This window comes from Lytechinus variegatus, chromosome 4 (genome assembly GCF_018143015.1).
Source record: "Lytechinus variegatus isolate NC3 chromosome 4, Lvar_3.0, whole genome shotgun sequence".
In the NCBI taxonomy this organism is placed as follows: Eukaryota; Metazoa; Echinodermata; class Echinoidea; order Temnopleuroida; family Toxopneustidae; genus Lytechinus; species Lytechinus variegatus.
This window is the reverse complement of record NC_054743.1, coordinates 53,016,981-53,033,397: the sequence shown is the minus strand read 5'-3', so window position 1 is coordinate 53,033,397 and position 16,417 is coordinate 53,016,981. Positions and strand designations below refer to the sequence as shown.

At 36.6% G+C, this 16,417-nt stretch overlaps 1 protein-coding gene across 3 annotated transcripts in view; it reads left to right on the top strand.

Annotated features, from left to right (window-relative positions):
• The window catches only part of LOC121414317 (testis-expressed protein 11-like), a 200,653-nt gene that overhangs the window by 138,290 nt on the left and 45,946 nt on the right, over nucleotides 1-16,417 (top strand). For all 3 annotated transcript variants that reach the window (XR_005969834.1, XM_041607455.1, XM_041607454.1), the window contains 4 exons: nucleotides 83-199; nucleotides 1,874-1,946; nucleotides 6,154-6,306; nucleotides 10,306-10,414. Coding sequence is in view for 2 of the 3 variants with exons in the window: in XM_041607455.1 (XP_041463389.1) it covers nucleotides 83-199; nucleotides 1,874-1,946; nucleotides 6,154-6,306; nucleotides 10,306-10,414 (452 nt within the window). In the remaining variant the exon portion in view is untranslated. The remainder of the gene's footprint in view (nucleotides 1-82; nucleotides 200-1,873; nucleotides 1,947-6,153; nucleotides 6,307-10,305; nucleotides 10,415-16,417) is intronic.

Below are 16,417 nucleotides of genomic sequence, written 5' to 3'. Positions count from 1 at the left end.
AAAATTGCTTTTGCCTTGTTAGTATATAGTTGTTATGGCCTTTGCTTACCTTTATTTCTCTTCATCCTTCCCCCTCCCTCAGTTTTGTGAGCTATTGTCTAATGATTCAAGTAATCTTGGAAGGCAGAAGACTTGTCTTATTATGGCTGCTGCTGCTAGTCTTCAGATGGCTAGAGAGGCTCAGGACAACAATGATAAGGTAGGAAAAAATGTTAGGATTGATATTAAAATCATATGGGGACATTAACAGTCTTTAAAGGGACTGTCTTTTATCTTGCTAATTCATTATGTTCCACTGTTGAAGATGGCATTATGTACTTAATAATAAACAATAATAATGTGACTTATAAATCGGCAAATCCACTCTGTAGAGTGCTCAAGGCGCATAAATAGCTAAGAGTTAAATAAAATATTTTTTCGATGATTTTTGAAAGTTTCGACAGAGGTACATTTTTTATGTCTGCAGGAAGGCTATTCCACAAAGTGGGGCATGCAAAAGCAAATGATCTTTCCCCCAATTCTATTTCCAGCCCTAGGGGTCCTTCTTCCGGGTGAAGTACAGACCTCTGGGTAGAGTATTTTCTTACTTTGTGCAGTTCTGAAAAACTAGTGTGCCATGTTGCATTGTCAAACCTCAGTAATATGCATATGAGGTTAAAGGTGTATGTACATATAAGGTAAAAGTGCTGCTTGTCCCGGGACAAGGCAGGTCTTTGGGGACAATCTTTTATGATAGTGGGGACTTGTGCCATGATGTACAAAATATCAAAATGTTAATAGCAACTCATTTGTTCATTAATCTCAGATGTTTTTTACTTTATTGTATAATTATATTATTTCCTTTCTGTCTTTGTCGGAATAATGTATCATTTATATTTCTTCTTCAAGAATGGGATTCCAAAATGAAAGCTATTCAAAATATACATTTGAACTTGTTAGCACCTTAAAACAAGTTTAAAATATGTCCTGATTAGGGAAGGCTGGCAAGATCAGGGGGGCTGGTGGTGCACTGGGATTAGATGGGGCTATCCGATTACACTGAGTGCATCCTGCACATAAAGCACTGATCACCGGGGGATGCCAGGCCAGAAGACATGCGTCAGCATGAGCAGTCATCAAGCTAAACCCTTGATAAGCATCATGCAGGTGTTGTCATCACTCGCTGTAGCAGAACGTACTCTATACCATGTAACTGATTTGAGATGAATAGAGTCCAGGGCACACATGGCAGAGGATAGTGTGCAGAGGACAGAATCAGCGTAAGGGTCCATAGTCCGAAGGCCCCTCATCAGCATCGGTTAGTGGAGGAATGAAAGTGGGACGACATCTCTCACGGCTACGTCATCTTGGAAGTGCAATTTCTAAGGCAATTTGTAGCTTGGTTATGGATGTATTAAGATTCTGCAAGTGTGAATTAGGCATCCCCTCCAATTCCCTATCGCCAAAGATCTTAGTAGTGGTCAACAGCAATGATGAGATCCTCGCATCCCAAGATAAAGTACCATGCCTTGTCAAGGGTGTTTACTACTGCTAGTGCCTTGCCTTCCTCTGGGGCATTCAGCGGCATGAGTGAACCGACTCCCCACAAGTGTTACTTTCCCCACCTGTGACACAGCAGAAGGGAATAGTGTCATCACAGGTGCAGTGTTTCTTCAAAGGCCAATGCCACCCTTTGACCAGTCCATTGGCAGACAGGTAGGCTTGCTGGGTTCCTCACACCACCCTCATATACATTAGAGTGCCTCACAGGCAGCACTTGTATTTTGTTCTGCAAGTTTTGGTTCATTTGTACACATTTTTTTTATAATATGGGCTCCTTCAATAAATGTACATCTGAAATTACAAACATATGATTTATGCATTTTTCTCATAGTGTGCTGCTTTCAAGAAAGTTTTGGAGCATGTATATTCCTGCCAGAATATTTGCACTCAGCTGGACTCTGGAGGTAAATATTTCATTTCAGTTTCTGAATGTTTCAAGTGTGTTTCAATTTTTTTTTTTTTGTAAGCAGATAATCTTACACTTGTCTTCAATAAGTCTTGCTCTCTGATTATTAGAATACTTTTCATGTAAATGAGTATTTTTATGATAGTCTAGAGATTTTCCAACAGTTTTTTTAATGTGTCATATATTTCCAATATTTTAATGTCAAATATCTTCATTTTTCAAGGAATCCTTATGATGTTTTGATAGTACATAAATGAAATTCATAATTATAAACTGATTTTCCAACTTGTGAAACTTTTTTTTATGGTAGACACAGATCATATTGAAACAAAGTTTGAAGGGTTATACATGTATAGTAATAAGTGTACGGTTGGTCACTTGGTCCATTTCAAGTCGTATCCATCAAATTACTTCCTCAGTTTTAACCAATTCTCATGATATTTGGCACATACATTGTTCTTGAGGTAAAGATGTGCAAGACACATTTTTTTGTGTTTCCAAAATCATGTTGCAATGGTAATGGCATATAGTGGGGTTATAATTACCTTAAGTGATAGTTCCAGTTGACTCCTTAGTGTGTTCAGAAAAATTATATTTTTAGAAATCTGACGTCACACTTTCCCTCTCAAGTATTGTAACATTACAATGTACTTGTGTGATTTACAGTTCCATCTTTAAGGTTTTAGAAATGCATCGTAAATTCAGAAAATAATACAAAGGAAAAATCTTTTTGGCAATTTTTTTGTGAATATTTGATAGAAATGTGAAAATGGATACTTTTACCAAAAAATATATTAGCTTTTTATGGAGAATTTAAAGGCAAACAGCAGCGTCGGAATTACACGGGGGCGACGGGCAATTTCGTCCCCATGACAGCCCAAATCGCCCCTAAAAATTTTCAAAACCCAATGCTTTGGGGAGACTATTTATTTTAGAATCGCCCCAATAAAATACCATCGACAATGTGAAAAATACTTCACACAATTACGTTCTCCGGCGGCGGAGCAAGCGCATCTTTTATATCGCCCTTGCCAGCTTTAAGTTGGAACGGTCGATGCAATATCCGAGCCTTCCGCAACACCGGAAGCTTCGCGACTGTAAATAAACGCGCAATGCAATATGGGATGCGTAGTACGCATAGTCTTTAGCACAGGCTTTTTAGAATTGTTGACGCACTTGCCGCATGGCTTATGTATATGTACACGTGCACGATTAGACTGCTTAGCTGGTAACGAGACCACATGCATCTTACGGTATGTGTACTACTACTAGGCATGCACAGAATTGTAAGCGATCATCTGGTGATTGTGACAGCTCTGCTTATCAACATCGTTGAGTCGGAGTGCGAGATGGATAAGCAGCGAAGCCATATCGTACATGTATAAATTTAAATATCTGGAAAGCTAAAATCAAGTAACTTTCAATTTACGATAAGCACAGTTTCAAATTGCCAAGTGCGTATCTTTTTCAATACCATGTTTTTTCCATACTTCACCATGTGCAATATCTAATGCACACATTTCCCATTTGGGATATCACAATTCTGTGATATAGTCATTCGAATTGCTCAGGAAATAAATCCTTGTTCACAGCACATACGATGTGCGAGTCTTTTATCCTCACAGTCGCTGTCTTTGCTTGTCAAAACGGAGCCTTAATAATCCAAAATCACTTCGTTTATAGTTGTGAATTATAACTTTTTAATTTCTGTCTTGAAGAGGGGTAAAAATCAGACAATAAATCATCAAACAAGGCTCAATCTAAAAAAATAGGAGGACGTCGTGCATAGGCGGCGGAAGCGGGGGGACGTGTCCCCCCCTAAATTTTAGTTGGGGGGACGGTCCCCCCCTAAATTTAGTTTTGATAACCTTTTTTTTTTTTATGTTTGTCAACTTTTTTTCCTGCGTCCCCCCTAAAATCACGTGGACCCCCCCTGAAACGTGTGTTGTCCCCCCCTAAAATTTACGTTGATGACCTTTTTGAAAACTGTCAAAACACTTTATTATTTCTTCATTGTGATTAATATTTAAGTTCTTAATGAATACATTTTCACCAAATTTAGACTCCCAGAATGAAAGGCATTTTCTGTGGAGATTTGCGTTTTCAAAATAACTTGTGAAAAACTTAAGGTACATGAACCTACAATACATGTACATAGCCTGTGGCTATGTGTTGGAATTTGAATAGACTGAGTAAGATATTGATTTCATTTCTTTAACATAATTTATATGCAATCCAAGTGCACCTCATAGTCACAATCACACACAAACACCTACCAACACCCGTGATTCTAACCATGAAAAAAAAACTTTTTTTTTTAATTCATTATTTGATCTGAATTCTCTCTTTCTCCATTTCTCCCTCTTTTATGTTTGTTTTATTCATTAATTTTATTTAGATTTTTTTTTTTTTTGGGGGGGATCATTGTTCATGGTTCATTAGAGATGAAAAATAAATAAGCCCATGTGTGTATGGTTGTAATAGGGATGTGGAGTGAGGGTGTCAAAACACACTTAAACATTTAAATCTGATTTCTTAAATGTTTGAATAAGCCAATAAAGTCTTGGGGCCTAGATTGGCTCAAATCTGAAGTGTGTGAAGCTGAAGGCGACTCTGGTGGGATCACTGTTGATTATTGTAAGGCCTGTAGGGCATTCCCCCACCACCAGGAGCTAAAAAAAATGTTCTGAGCTGTTAGGCGTCACAATGAGTCTCGTAATGTTAAAAGGTAATTGCTGATATGCTATAAAAAAAAAGTAGCCCCATGAATTAGAAAATAGCCCCAAGATATTCAGTGGTAGCCCCAATGTAAAAAAAAAGGAGCCCCTAAAAAAAATTAATTCCTACGCTGGCAAACAGATATTTGTTTAAAAATATTCTTAAAATACATTTAAAAAATTGCTTTAGATTTTAGTCCGTATTTTTATAGCCAGTAAATTTAATCCTAGTCTGAAGTTAACCCTACATTAACTAAACCTCTTCTTAAACTCACTTCTGATATAATAAGTGTAGATTATTGGTAATCTTATAGCATAGTGTATTACTAAACCCCTATACCAATGTGTGTTCAAAATTTCATGAGAATCTGTTAAAAACTGAGGAAATAGTTTGAACTGCAATATGTGCACCAAGTCGTAACAATTTGTTGGGCATGATTTGTTTGATATCATATTAAAATGACAAGTTATGTTCGGGTTATCATCACCCTTAGACTAGAGTTAAAGCAGGCTATCTGGCCCTTGTAATAGGCTCTATGCTGTGCAAAATGGTCTGAAGAAGCCCAGTTAAAATATGGTTAAGATCATTTCCAAAACTGCGAGCTTTGATTGTTTTTTAACTAAACCTGTTTTTATTTAACTACTTTAGATGAGTGTCCTTTTCACCTGACTGGAAGTATAAGGTTGAATTGCAATGTGAATTTACTTTTGCATTACAGCCCAGGGTCGATCAAGAAGGTCTTATGAGCAGTAGTTGGATTTACTGCAGTCATGAAGCATGTTGGCTTTAATGATTTCACTAAAATCATATGTTTTGATTGGCTGAATGCACTATGGTAACATTTTGTCATTGCTAATAAAATTTAACGAAATTATGATCTCAGCCGTCGATCGCGCGATCGCGACAAAAATTGGCATGCACGTTACCCATAGCATTATCTACAAAACTATATCAAATTCTGCGAAAAATCTCATTGCTCATTAATTATGCTAATTAATGTGTAAAATCATAGGTTTGCTCTAATTAATAAAATAATGCCCCTGAAATGCTAATTTTGGTTTCACATACTCTAGATAGGCATCTGATCAAATTTATTTTTCAAAAATTTCAAAAAAAAACATTTTTTTTCTTATGTATTCTATTGTTTTCTAAATTTCTTATGTAAGGAAATATAATGATACATTTATGAATTTTAGCTAAAAACACTATTAGCATTGGATTGTACACAAATTCACGTTTTTGATTATTTTGGGGTCTGCATGCAATTACGAAATGTTGCATAATTTCGGAACCGCGTACCTGGGGAACACAATTTTGGTCTCAAAAGTTGCACGAGACTTAAAGTAAAAATTCAGCGAGCGAGGCGGTCAAAATATTTCGAGCGGCGGATTTATTCTGAAAAATGTCAAGGGGGGCTGAATCAGCCCCCCCCCCTCCCCGTCTTCTTAGGGTTAAAGAATAAGTCTGTTCTTTTTATCAATGTTCAGTTAGTGGAAAGGGTGACAGGGCCCATATGATGCTGCTCCTCTATGAGTTTGAGGCCTTGGCTAAACTTGGAAGGGTCTCGGAACTAGATCAAATTTTGAAGAAAGTTCTGTCATCATCCGCCTATGACGTCAAGACGATCAAAACACTGGCAGGTACCTACATTGATATCTAGTGCTGATTAGAAAAAATGTTTTTCAAGACTTTTTAGATTAACTCTAACTTAATGTATAATAATGATATTGATATTTGTAAGTATTGTAGAAATATCTAACATGAGTAGTTGGCACACTAAGGTAAAGAAATAAAAACCTAAGAAAATAGGACAATTTAATAGTAGGCCTACCTGAATTGCCAGACATTTATATATATACTCTGAAAGTGATAAGGGAGGAAACCTCTTGGAGGATTATACCATAGGACTGACCCAACATATTGAAATGGTTGATTTTAGAGTATGGAGTTGATTTCTAATTCATGTAAATGAGTTCCCTTACAAACATTGTTGATGATGATTACTTCACTGTTTATTAAACCATTCTACTTGGGCTGTGCACAATGTACAGGGACCCAGAGTTGGCAAATTTTGAATTTAAATCAGACTTTTTTTTAATTTGTTTTAGTTTTGAAAATGTGCAAACACCAAAATATATGATCCTTTACCCTGACATAAACTTTGAAATCACACATTTACTACTAAAATCATTCTTAGATTTTCATTTCATAATTGAATCCAGTCAGAATGAAATTTATATAAAATATCATGAAGATGCTGACAATTTCTGCTGTGTCTGCTTCCTTTGATGTAGAGAGCTACTACTGACTGGTTCAATCTAAGTTGAGGAACTGTCTTTGAGTACAGCTAATGCTGCTTAGTTGGTGTTCCTATTTAAAGCTCTAACATGAAATTAGGATCAGTTTCTTTGGAAGAATTCCATGAATCTGAGACTCACATTCTCCAAGAGAAACGTTCAATATTTTCAAGCCAAGGACTGAAGATCATATCTTAAAGAAAACTGCACTTGCTTTTGTCTCACCTGCATAGCAGAGTGAGACTTTCGGCGCTGCTTTTCCGACGGCGGCGGTGTCAACACCAAATCTTAACCGAAGGTTAAGTTTTTGAAATGACACCGTAACTAATAAAATATATGGACCTAGTTCATGAAACTTGGCCATAAATTTATCAAGTATTACTGAACATCCTGCCAGAGTTTCAGGTCACATGACCAAGGTCAAAGGTCATTTAGGGTCAATGAACTTAGACCATAACAGTCAAAAATTGAATCATCTACTGGAATTTGTTGAAAATTGAAAGTATTAACTTACAATTCTCTGTCGTCGCGACGTTTCACCAACCGCTGTTGGCTTCATCAGGCGAATGAACGCCAATCACGTCTTTCCAAGTGACTCCGCGCCAGAGTCAGCCGACCGTAGCGTCACTTGGTTCCCCAGGGGCGGAAGTTAATCCCGTGAGAGACGGCTTTGAACTTCCCGTAGGATTCGGTCCCAGGCGTGTGACAGCTGGAACCGCAAACCACCTCTCCGATTCAATGTTGGCTTTTCCACTCTTTCCCAAATAGCTTCTTTTACTCCTCTCTCGAACCACCTGCTTTCTTTGTCCAGGATCACCACGTCCTTGTTGTTGAAAGTGTGTCCCGTCGCGTTCAAGTGGGTGAAAACCGCCGATTCAGGAATGGCTGCGAGAACAGTAGATTTACGGTGTTGGTACATCCGTGCTCTCAGTGATTGTTGAGTTTCACCGATGTAGGAATCCTGACATTCCCTTTGTTCACATCTAATACCATACACCACGTTTCGCTTCTTATCCTTGACCGGTTGGTCTTTCACGTGCACAAGCAATTGTCTCAGTGTTCTATGCGGCTTATGTGAGGTGGAGATTCCGAACCTACCAAAGGTGCGACTGATCCTTTCTGATAGACCCGCAACGTAGGGAATAGTAACAAGGGTCCTATTCCGGCGAGGTTGGGCTGTCGCAGCTTCAGACTGGTTATCCGGAGTATTCGACTGTTCTTCCGAAGGTCTTACAGGTCGAGGTTGCTTCGGACGTGTGGCTTTCTGGAACGCCCAGCTGGGATATCCGCACTTTCCAAGAGAGTTCGTAATGATTTTCTTTTCAGCCGAGTTGTCCTCCGGTTTACTCACAACGCTGTCCGCTTGATGGAACAGCGTCCTTATCACCGAGAGTTTATGCACCAGGGGGTGGTGAGAGTTGAAGTGTAAGTACTGGTTGGTATGAGTCGGTTTCCTATATACTCGGAAATCCAAACTGCCTCCTTCCACTATTTGTACTTTGCAGTCAAGGAACGCAAGTTTGTTGTCCTTACAGGCTTCCTGAGTGAACTTGATATTCACGTCTTGGTTGTTGATGTGTTTGAAGAAGTCGTGCAACTCTGACTTGTGGATGATAACGAAGGTGTCATCCACGTATCTCAACCAAGTTCTAGGTTTTCTGCCTGGGTAGCTCGAAATTGCCTTCTGTACGAAGTCTTGCATATACATATAAAGAGTGGAAAAGCCAACATTGAATCGGAGAGGTGGTTTGCGGTTCCAGCTGTCACACGCCTGGGACCGAATCCTACGGGAAGTTCAAAGCCGTCTCTCACGGGATTAACTTCCGCCCCTGGGGAACCAAGTGACGCTACGGTCGGCTGACTCTGGCGCGGAGTCACTTGGAAAGACGTGATTGGCGTTCATTCGCCTGATGAAGCCAACAGCGGTTGGTGAAACGTCGCGACGACAGAGAATTGTAAGTTAATACTTTCAATTTTCAACAAATTCCAGTAGATGATTCAATTTTTGACTGTTATTTCAAGATTACTGGATGAATCATAATATTCATGAACTTAGACATAAGGTTGATCAAGTATTACTGAACATCCTGCCTGAGTTTCATGTCACATGACCAAGGTCAAAGGTCATTTAGGGTGAATGAACTTTGGCCAAATTGGGGGTATTTGCTGAATTACCATCATAACTTTGAAAATTTATTGGTCTAGTTCATAAAACTTGAACAAAAGAGTAATCAAGTATCACTGAACATCCGGTGCACATTTCAGATCAGATGACCAAGGTCAGAGGTCAATGAACTTTGGCCATAATGGGGGTATTTGTTGAATTACCATCATAACTTTGAAAGTTTATGGATCTGATTCATGAAACTTGGACATAAGAGTAATCAAGTATCTTTGAAGATCCTGTTGAAGTTTCAGGTCATTTCACTTCATTGAACTTTGGCCATATTAGAGGTAATCATTAGATTGCTGTCATAACTTTCAAAGTTTAGAGATATAGTGTATAAAATGTTGATATAGGGGTAATCAAGTAACACTAACAAGTTTTAGGTCACATGATCAAGGCCAAATGTTAGTATTGTATTCTATGAATGGTGTTTTTCGTGAATAATTATTTCATAGTACTTAGTAGTTTTCAAAGTCAGCACTGCTAATATTTTGAATCATCTGATGCCGGTGAGATCGCCAGAGGCATTCCACTTGTTTGTTAGTTTAAACCTCTGTTGTTTTTTTGAGCCATTATTGGAACTGTTTGAAAGCACTGACTTGCAAAGCTATGACTGATTGGGAAAAAATGCAAGTTGATCTGAATTATTTCTTTTACAATAAAAAGCCAAAAAGTAGTATTTGGCATTTTCTTCGCATTTTTCCTGAAAATGAGAAAATGGGTTCCTACAGCTACAATATTACTTTAGTGTATGTATTTAAATCCTTGTAAAAGAATATAATGTTAAACTTTTGTTACAAGGGACAATGTAGAGGTTATCTATTATTGCACACAAAACAAATGCTCACTTTGGCATTGGTTGTTGCCATGATTTAGTCTCACTTACATAGAGTAGTGTACATTTAAGGATTAATGAACCTTTCTCAGTATATCTGGTGAATGAAGCACAGTCATATGCAGAAAGTCAGGCCTTGGTTCAAACTCAGCCTGGTAAAAATGTTCTTATGGATTTCAGCCTAATATAAGTCAATGGTTTCTTTTTAAATACTGAGCTGTAAATTAGTATGTATATTTTCTTGTTCTGATGTGCTATTGCTATGGATCTGTGACCAAATTGTTAGTGTTAGAGATGAATTTGTAGTAATTTATGACAGGTTTATTGCTTTTATTTGCAGATCTTGCCATGGAGCCTCCAGCCAATCACAAACAGTTGAGTAAGAGACTCCTTCATGCTGCTATTAACAAACACATGAGCTCAAATGATATCGATATCAAAATATGCAGGTAAGTCGGTATATATTTCAGCTAAAAAGGCGATTGACTATCTGCTGAACTGTGAGGTTGGGTACTTGAACACTTCAACCGTAACATTTTGTAATCAATATTTTTAAAGTATCAAAGAAGATTGATTTTCAAATTATAACCAAAATAGCATTTTGCATCTCAATCTTTGAACACGCCATTTAATTTCCTTGTCATCACAACGGGTACGTTCAAACCAGTGTTTTAATATGTCATCCAGTACAGGGCCATTTTGATGTCTAACAAGAATTTAGCTTCCATAGTGACAAAGAAATATACATGTACATGTATATCTTAAGTCTGCTTCTATGCTCATACATTTATATTAGGAGTGGGCTATGAATGGGTGATTTTTTGTTTTACTGTTCCAACAGATTTCTTGTATTCCTTTTACCTTATCTCAACATGAAATGACAATATTTTTTTTCACGGGTCCGAGAAAAAGTGTGCCGGGCCAAAAGCCAAAATGGCCACCAAAATCCCCTAAAATTACAGTTTTGGCCACAGCTTCTTTATTTAGTGGTCTTTTTTTCTGGTTTTGGTGTCTTTTCATATGTTTTCAAGGGCATGCAATTTTTTTCCCTAAAATCAGTACTTTTAAACTATTATTTGTTGAGTTATAAGGGGATTTTACTTGAATTTACTAATTTTTAGACCACCTTTCCGGCTAAAAATTAGGTTTCATTGTCTCATGATTCTTGGATATTAGACGATACCAGTTGAACAGTAGCAAGCACCTTCATATAGATATAGAGCTTTCATACCTTTAAATTGGGGTTGACAGATATTTTCGAAATATATCTTATCAAATTGAAGACAAAAATAAAGAATAGAACATAACATTTTAATAAACGGAACACGTTTCGAGGTGTCGCACCTCATCCTCAGCCTGAAAATTATTAACAGAGTCATTGATATTTATACAGTTGAGATGTCAAGTAAAAATTTCAAGAATTTAGTTACACAGGATTTCAAGGAATGCAATTGTTGAATGGAATGAAGTAAAAAGTTACAAAGTCTATGGATTTATCAGATAGGGGTGGGTTTAAATTAAATGGATAACATTATTTGGTAATTGTACACCTGTTGGTTTAGTTAAGGTTGTTTCCATTTGATGAAAAGCCCTTCTTTTTTTTTAGTTGAAAATCTGTTTGAGCAGTATCGAGAATTTTGAAACAGTGGGTATTGCATTCTAACAAGCACTGGGGTGACAATTGCAAGTGTCTCCAGACATGGGAGTTTTTGTCCTTCCCCAGATGCTCCTGTACTCGTGTCTTATAATGACGCTTGGTTTGACCAATATAGCGAGCTTTACATCTCGCACATGTAAATTGATATATGACACGAGCACGGAGCTCCTGGGGAATGGAGTCTTTCACAGAAAGTAAAGAACTGAGCTTGAAAGATGAGAAAGAAAGAGTAATATGAAGATCTTGGCAATATTGTTTAACCATAGTGTTGATTCTCTTTTCAAGTTCCTTTGATGCTTTACCAATATATGGTAACTTAAAAAATCTTGTAGTCTTTTTCTCCTGACCATTGTTTGGGTTTTGGATGTTTTGAATGTATTGGTTCAATGACCTTTCGATTAACCAACCTGGGTACATGTTTCTGTTCAACACTTCTTTCAAATTCTCGATACAAGTATCAAAGAGATGAGAGTGACTGCAAATTTTGTAAGCCCTATCTATCAATGTTCTAATCAATCCAGTTTTGTATTTGTAACAAGTGAAGCTAAGAAAATTTGTATACAACCCAGTGTAATTCTTCTGATGAAAGACTGAAGTAGTATAAACATCTGTGCTATTGTTGATTAAAATATCTAAAAAGGGCAACTGTCCACGTTCTTCCTTTTCATCAGTGAAATTTATATTGGGATGCCTGGAGTTCAAATAGTCATGAAAGGTTTGAACCTCATCTTCATTGTTAAAAATACAAAACACATCGTCTACATATCTGCGATAGAATGGAACATTGGGTCCTTCAAACTCTTCCAACCATTTCTTTTCATGATGACCCATAAATAGGTTTGCCAGTGTAGGGGCAAGAGGAGAGCCCATAGCAACTCCATCAACCTGGTCATACATTTCACCATTGAATAGGAATTGGGTCTGTTTGGTAGCATATTTGAACAATTCAATCAGTTCATCTTTACTAAAACATACATCATTGTTATACTTCAGAATAGTATCAGCAGCAAGTTCAATAGTCTCATCTAAAGGAATATTTGTGAATAAACTAGTGACATCAAATGACACTAAAAACTTTCCTTGTAGGTTCTTGGTTTTAAGCTCCTCTATAAAAGAAAATGAATCTTGTGTACAGAATTCATCAGGTATATGAGGTGTCATGAGGAGTGATCCCAAATACTTAGCCAAATTATAATTGTACGTCCCAATAGATGATACTATAGGCCGAAAAGGTGGTACATCATTGTTATTGTTGATTTTATGTGTTTTCGGTAGCCCGTATATTCTTGCTGGTTTCTTCATATTACTCTTTCTTTCTCAGCTTTCAAGCTCAGTTCTTTACTTTCTGTGAAAGACTCCATTCCCCAGGAGCTCCGTGCTCGTGTCATATATCAATTTACATGTGCGAGATGTAAAGCTCGCTATATTGGTCAAACCAAGCGTCATTATAAGACACGAGTACAGGAGCATCTGGGGAAGGACAAAAACTCCTATGTCTGGGGACACTTGCAATCGGCACCCCAGTGCTTGTTAGAATGCAATACCCACTGTTTCAAAATTCTCGATACTGCTCAAACAGATTTTCAACTAAAAATAAAAGAAGGGCTTTTCATCAAATGGAAACAACCTCAACTAAACCAACAGGTGTACAATTACCAAATAATGTTATCCATTTAATTTAAACCCACCCCTATCTGATAAATCCATAGACTTTGTAACTTTTTACTTCATTCCATTCAACAATTGCATTCCTTGTAATCCTGTGTAACTACATTCTTGAAATTTTTACTTGACATCTCAACTGTATAAATACCAATGACTCTGTTAATAATTTTCAGGCTGAGGATGAGGTGCGACACCTCGAAACATGTTCCGTTTATTAAAATGTTATGTTCTATTCTTTATTTTTGTCTTCAATTTAGTATCGTGTCGTTCTTTTGGAAGTATCTTATCAAATAAATGAAATGTCATTTGTCCATAGGGGCTGTATGGTATACAATGTACTGTATATACTACACTGCACATATCCATGCACTGACCACCATGACATATATGAACAAGTCCTGTATATAAACTATAGTGTCGTAGAAGTGAGCTCCTGATGTTTAGAATTTGATTGCTTGTTAGCTGATATACATGATGGAAATATGTAACCCAATGATAAACATAAATTGCACATACAGTGTTAACATCATGTACATGTACGCATATCACATTTTTAGCCATATCTTCATTTGGAGGCTTGTTTTTACCTGGTTGTGTCTAACCTTATGTTTATGTTGTCTCTTAACTACCATGATAACGCTTATCAACGGCCAATCAGAATCAAGGATTCCATGCAAGTTACTGGCCAAGTTACCATAATAGTAACAGAATAGCCAGTGTGTAAATGCCATAATGTGGGGTTGACTATAGTCCATTGTTAATGATATTTTCCCTCTATGTCCCCTGAATGAGCATATTTGACAAAACATTTCTTCAATTTCTGAGACAAAAATGTAGTATCTTCAATTTCTGAGGCATCTAATTCAACTTAAGAAGTCATTTCTATGACACTATAGTTTATATAGATCTACCTGTGTACCAGGGTTGGCGGATTTAAATCACGTTGATTTAAATCGTGATTTAAATCGCGATTTAAATCAACATGATTTGAAAAAAAAATAATTGATTTAAATCACTTCCATTGAAAAATGTATAAATCATGGACAAAGTATTTGTTCAATGCAGTTTTAATTCTTCAAGTCAACTGAAAAACTTTGAATAACTTTATATCAACAAAAGATCAACAAAGTCTTCATATCTAATTAAAACAAATTAAATCAAATGAATAAAATTAGGTAATTCCTTAAAAACTACAGATGTATGTTTTCAATAGGTACTCATTTTTGTCTCACCTGCGAAGCAGAGTGAGACTATAGGCGCCGCTTTTCCGACGGCGGCGGCGGCGGCGTCAACATCAAATCTTAACCTGAGGTTAAGTTTTTGAAATGACATCATAACTTAGAAAGTATATGGACCTAGTTCATGAAACTTGGCCATAAGGTTAATCAAGTATTACTGAACATCCTATTAAAGTTTCATGTCACATGACCAAGGTCAAAGGTCATTTAGGGTCAATGAACTTAGACCATGTTGGAGGAATCAACATTGAAATCTTAACCTGAGGTTAAGTTTTTGAAATGTCATCATAACTTAGAAAATATATGGACCTAGTTCATGAAACTTGGACATATGGTTTATCAAGTATCACTGAACATCCTGCATGAGTTTCACGTCACGTGACCAAGGTCAAAGGTCATTTAGGGTCAATGAACTTTGGCCGAATTGGGGATATCTGTTGAATTCCCATCATAACTTTGAAAGTTTATGGATCTGATTCATGAAACTTGGACATAATAGTAATCAAGCATCACTGAATATTTTGTGCAAGTTTCAGGTCTCATGATTAAGGTCAAAGGTCATTTAGGGTCAATGAACTTTGGCCAAATCGGGGGTATCTGTTGAATTACCATCATAACTTTGAAAGTTTATTAGTCTAGTTCATTAAACTTGGACATATGAGTAATCAAATATCACTGAACATCCTGTGCGCGTTTCAGGTCACATGACCAAGGTCAAAGGTCAATGAACTTTGGCCGAAGTGGGTGTATCAGTTGAATTACCATCAAAACTTTGAAAGTTTATGGATCTGATTCATGAAACTTGTACATAAGAGTAATCAAGTATCACTGAACATCCTGTGCGAGTTTCAGGTCACATGATCAAGGTCAAATGTCATGTAAGGTCAATGAACTTTGGCCATGTTGGGGTTTTTTGTTGAATAACCATCATATCTCTGTAAGTTTATTGGTCTAGTTCATAAAAAGTGGACATAAGAGTAACCATGTATCACTGAACATCTTGTGCGAGTTAGAGTAGTATTCAAAGTCAGCACTGCTGCTATATTGAACCGCGTGATGCAGGTGAGACGGCCAGAGGCATTCCACTTGTTTGTAAATTATGTCGAGTTTTTCTTCTGAAATTTTACATTCTTTGTTAGTTATTATTAGTCAATTTCTTTCTTAACATAAAGTTTTCACATAATCTAAAGACTTTTCAGAGAGCAGTTTGTAAAAAAAATATAATATATAAAAGTCAATGAGAAAAGGTTTGTTGGTAGTTTTTCAGTTTTGATCCCTCGCCTACACATAACTACTTCTGACATGTAAAATAAAAAATGATACCTGCATGTAATCAACATATTTAACATTTCCCTTTTTTCGTATTGTTACATTTATCATACATTTGAAGTTTTAAGTAACATAATTGTAAAAATCACATTAACATAATGTAGTACAGTCATAATTTGACTGTTGAGTAAAGCTTTCTCTTATAAACCTTTTAAGTCACTGCAGCCCATTTTATGTTCAGTGCTACAAATAATGGAAGTTTTGTATCTGCATGTAATAATGGAAAGAGCTCTATAACAACAATTTGCAAAACTCAGAATAAACATTTAACACTGCATTTAAATGTTAAGATGCAGGTACTTCAGTTACAATCATTGGCAGTTGTAAGCTGTGTCTCATTTAAAATAAAATACTTCTTTTTTGTAATACATATGTTGTAATTTAAGCAGTTTTTATCCTTAAAGTTAAAAGTAAGTAGATTTTTTTTCATACTTCATGGATCAAACAGATTTTTTTGTAGAGAATATGGGAATAAAAATTGTAGATTAATGTAAAAAAATCACAGTAACATAATGTAGTATAGTCACCCTATGACTAAGCTATCTCTTATATTGTTCTCCAAA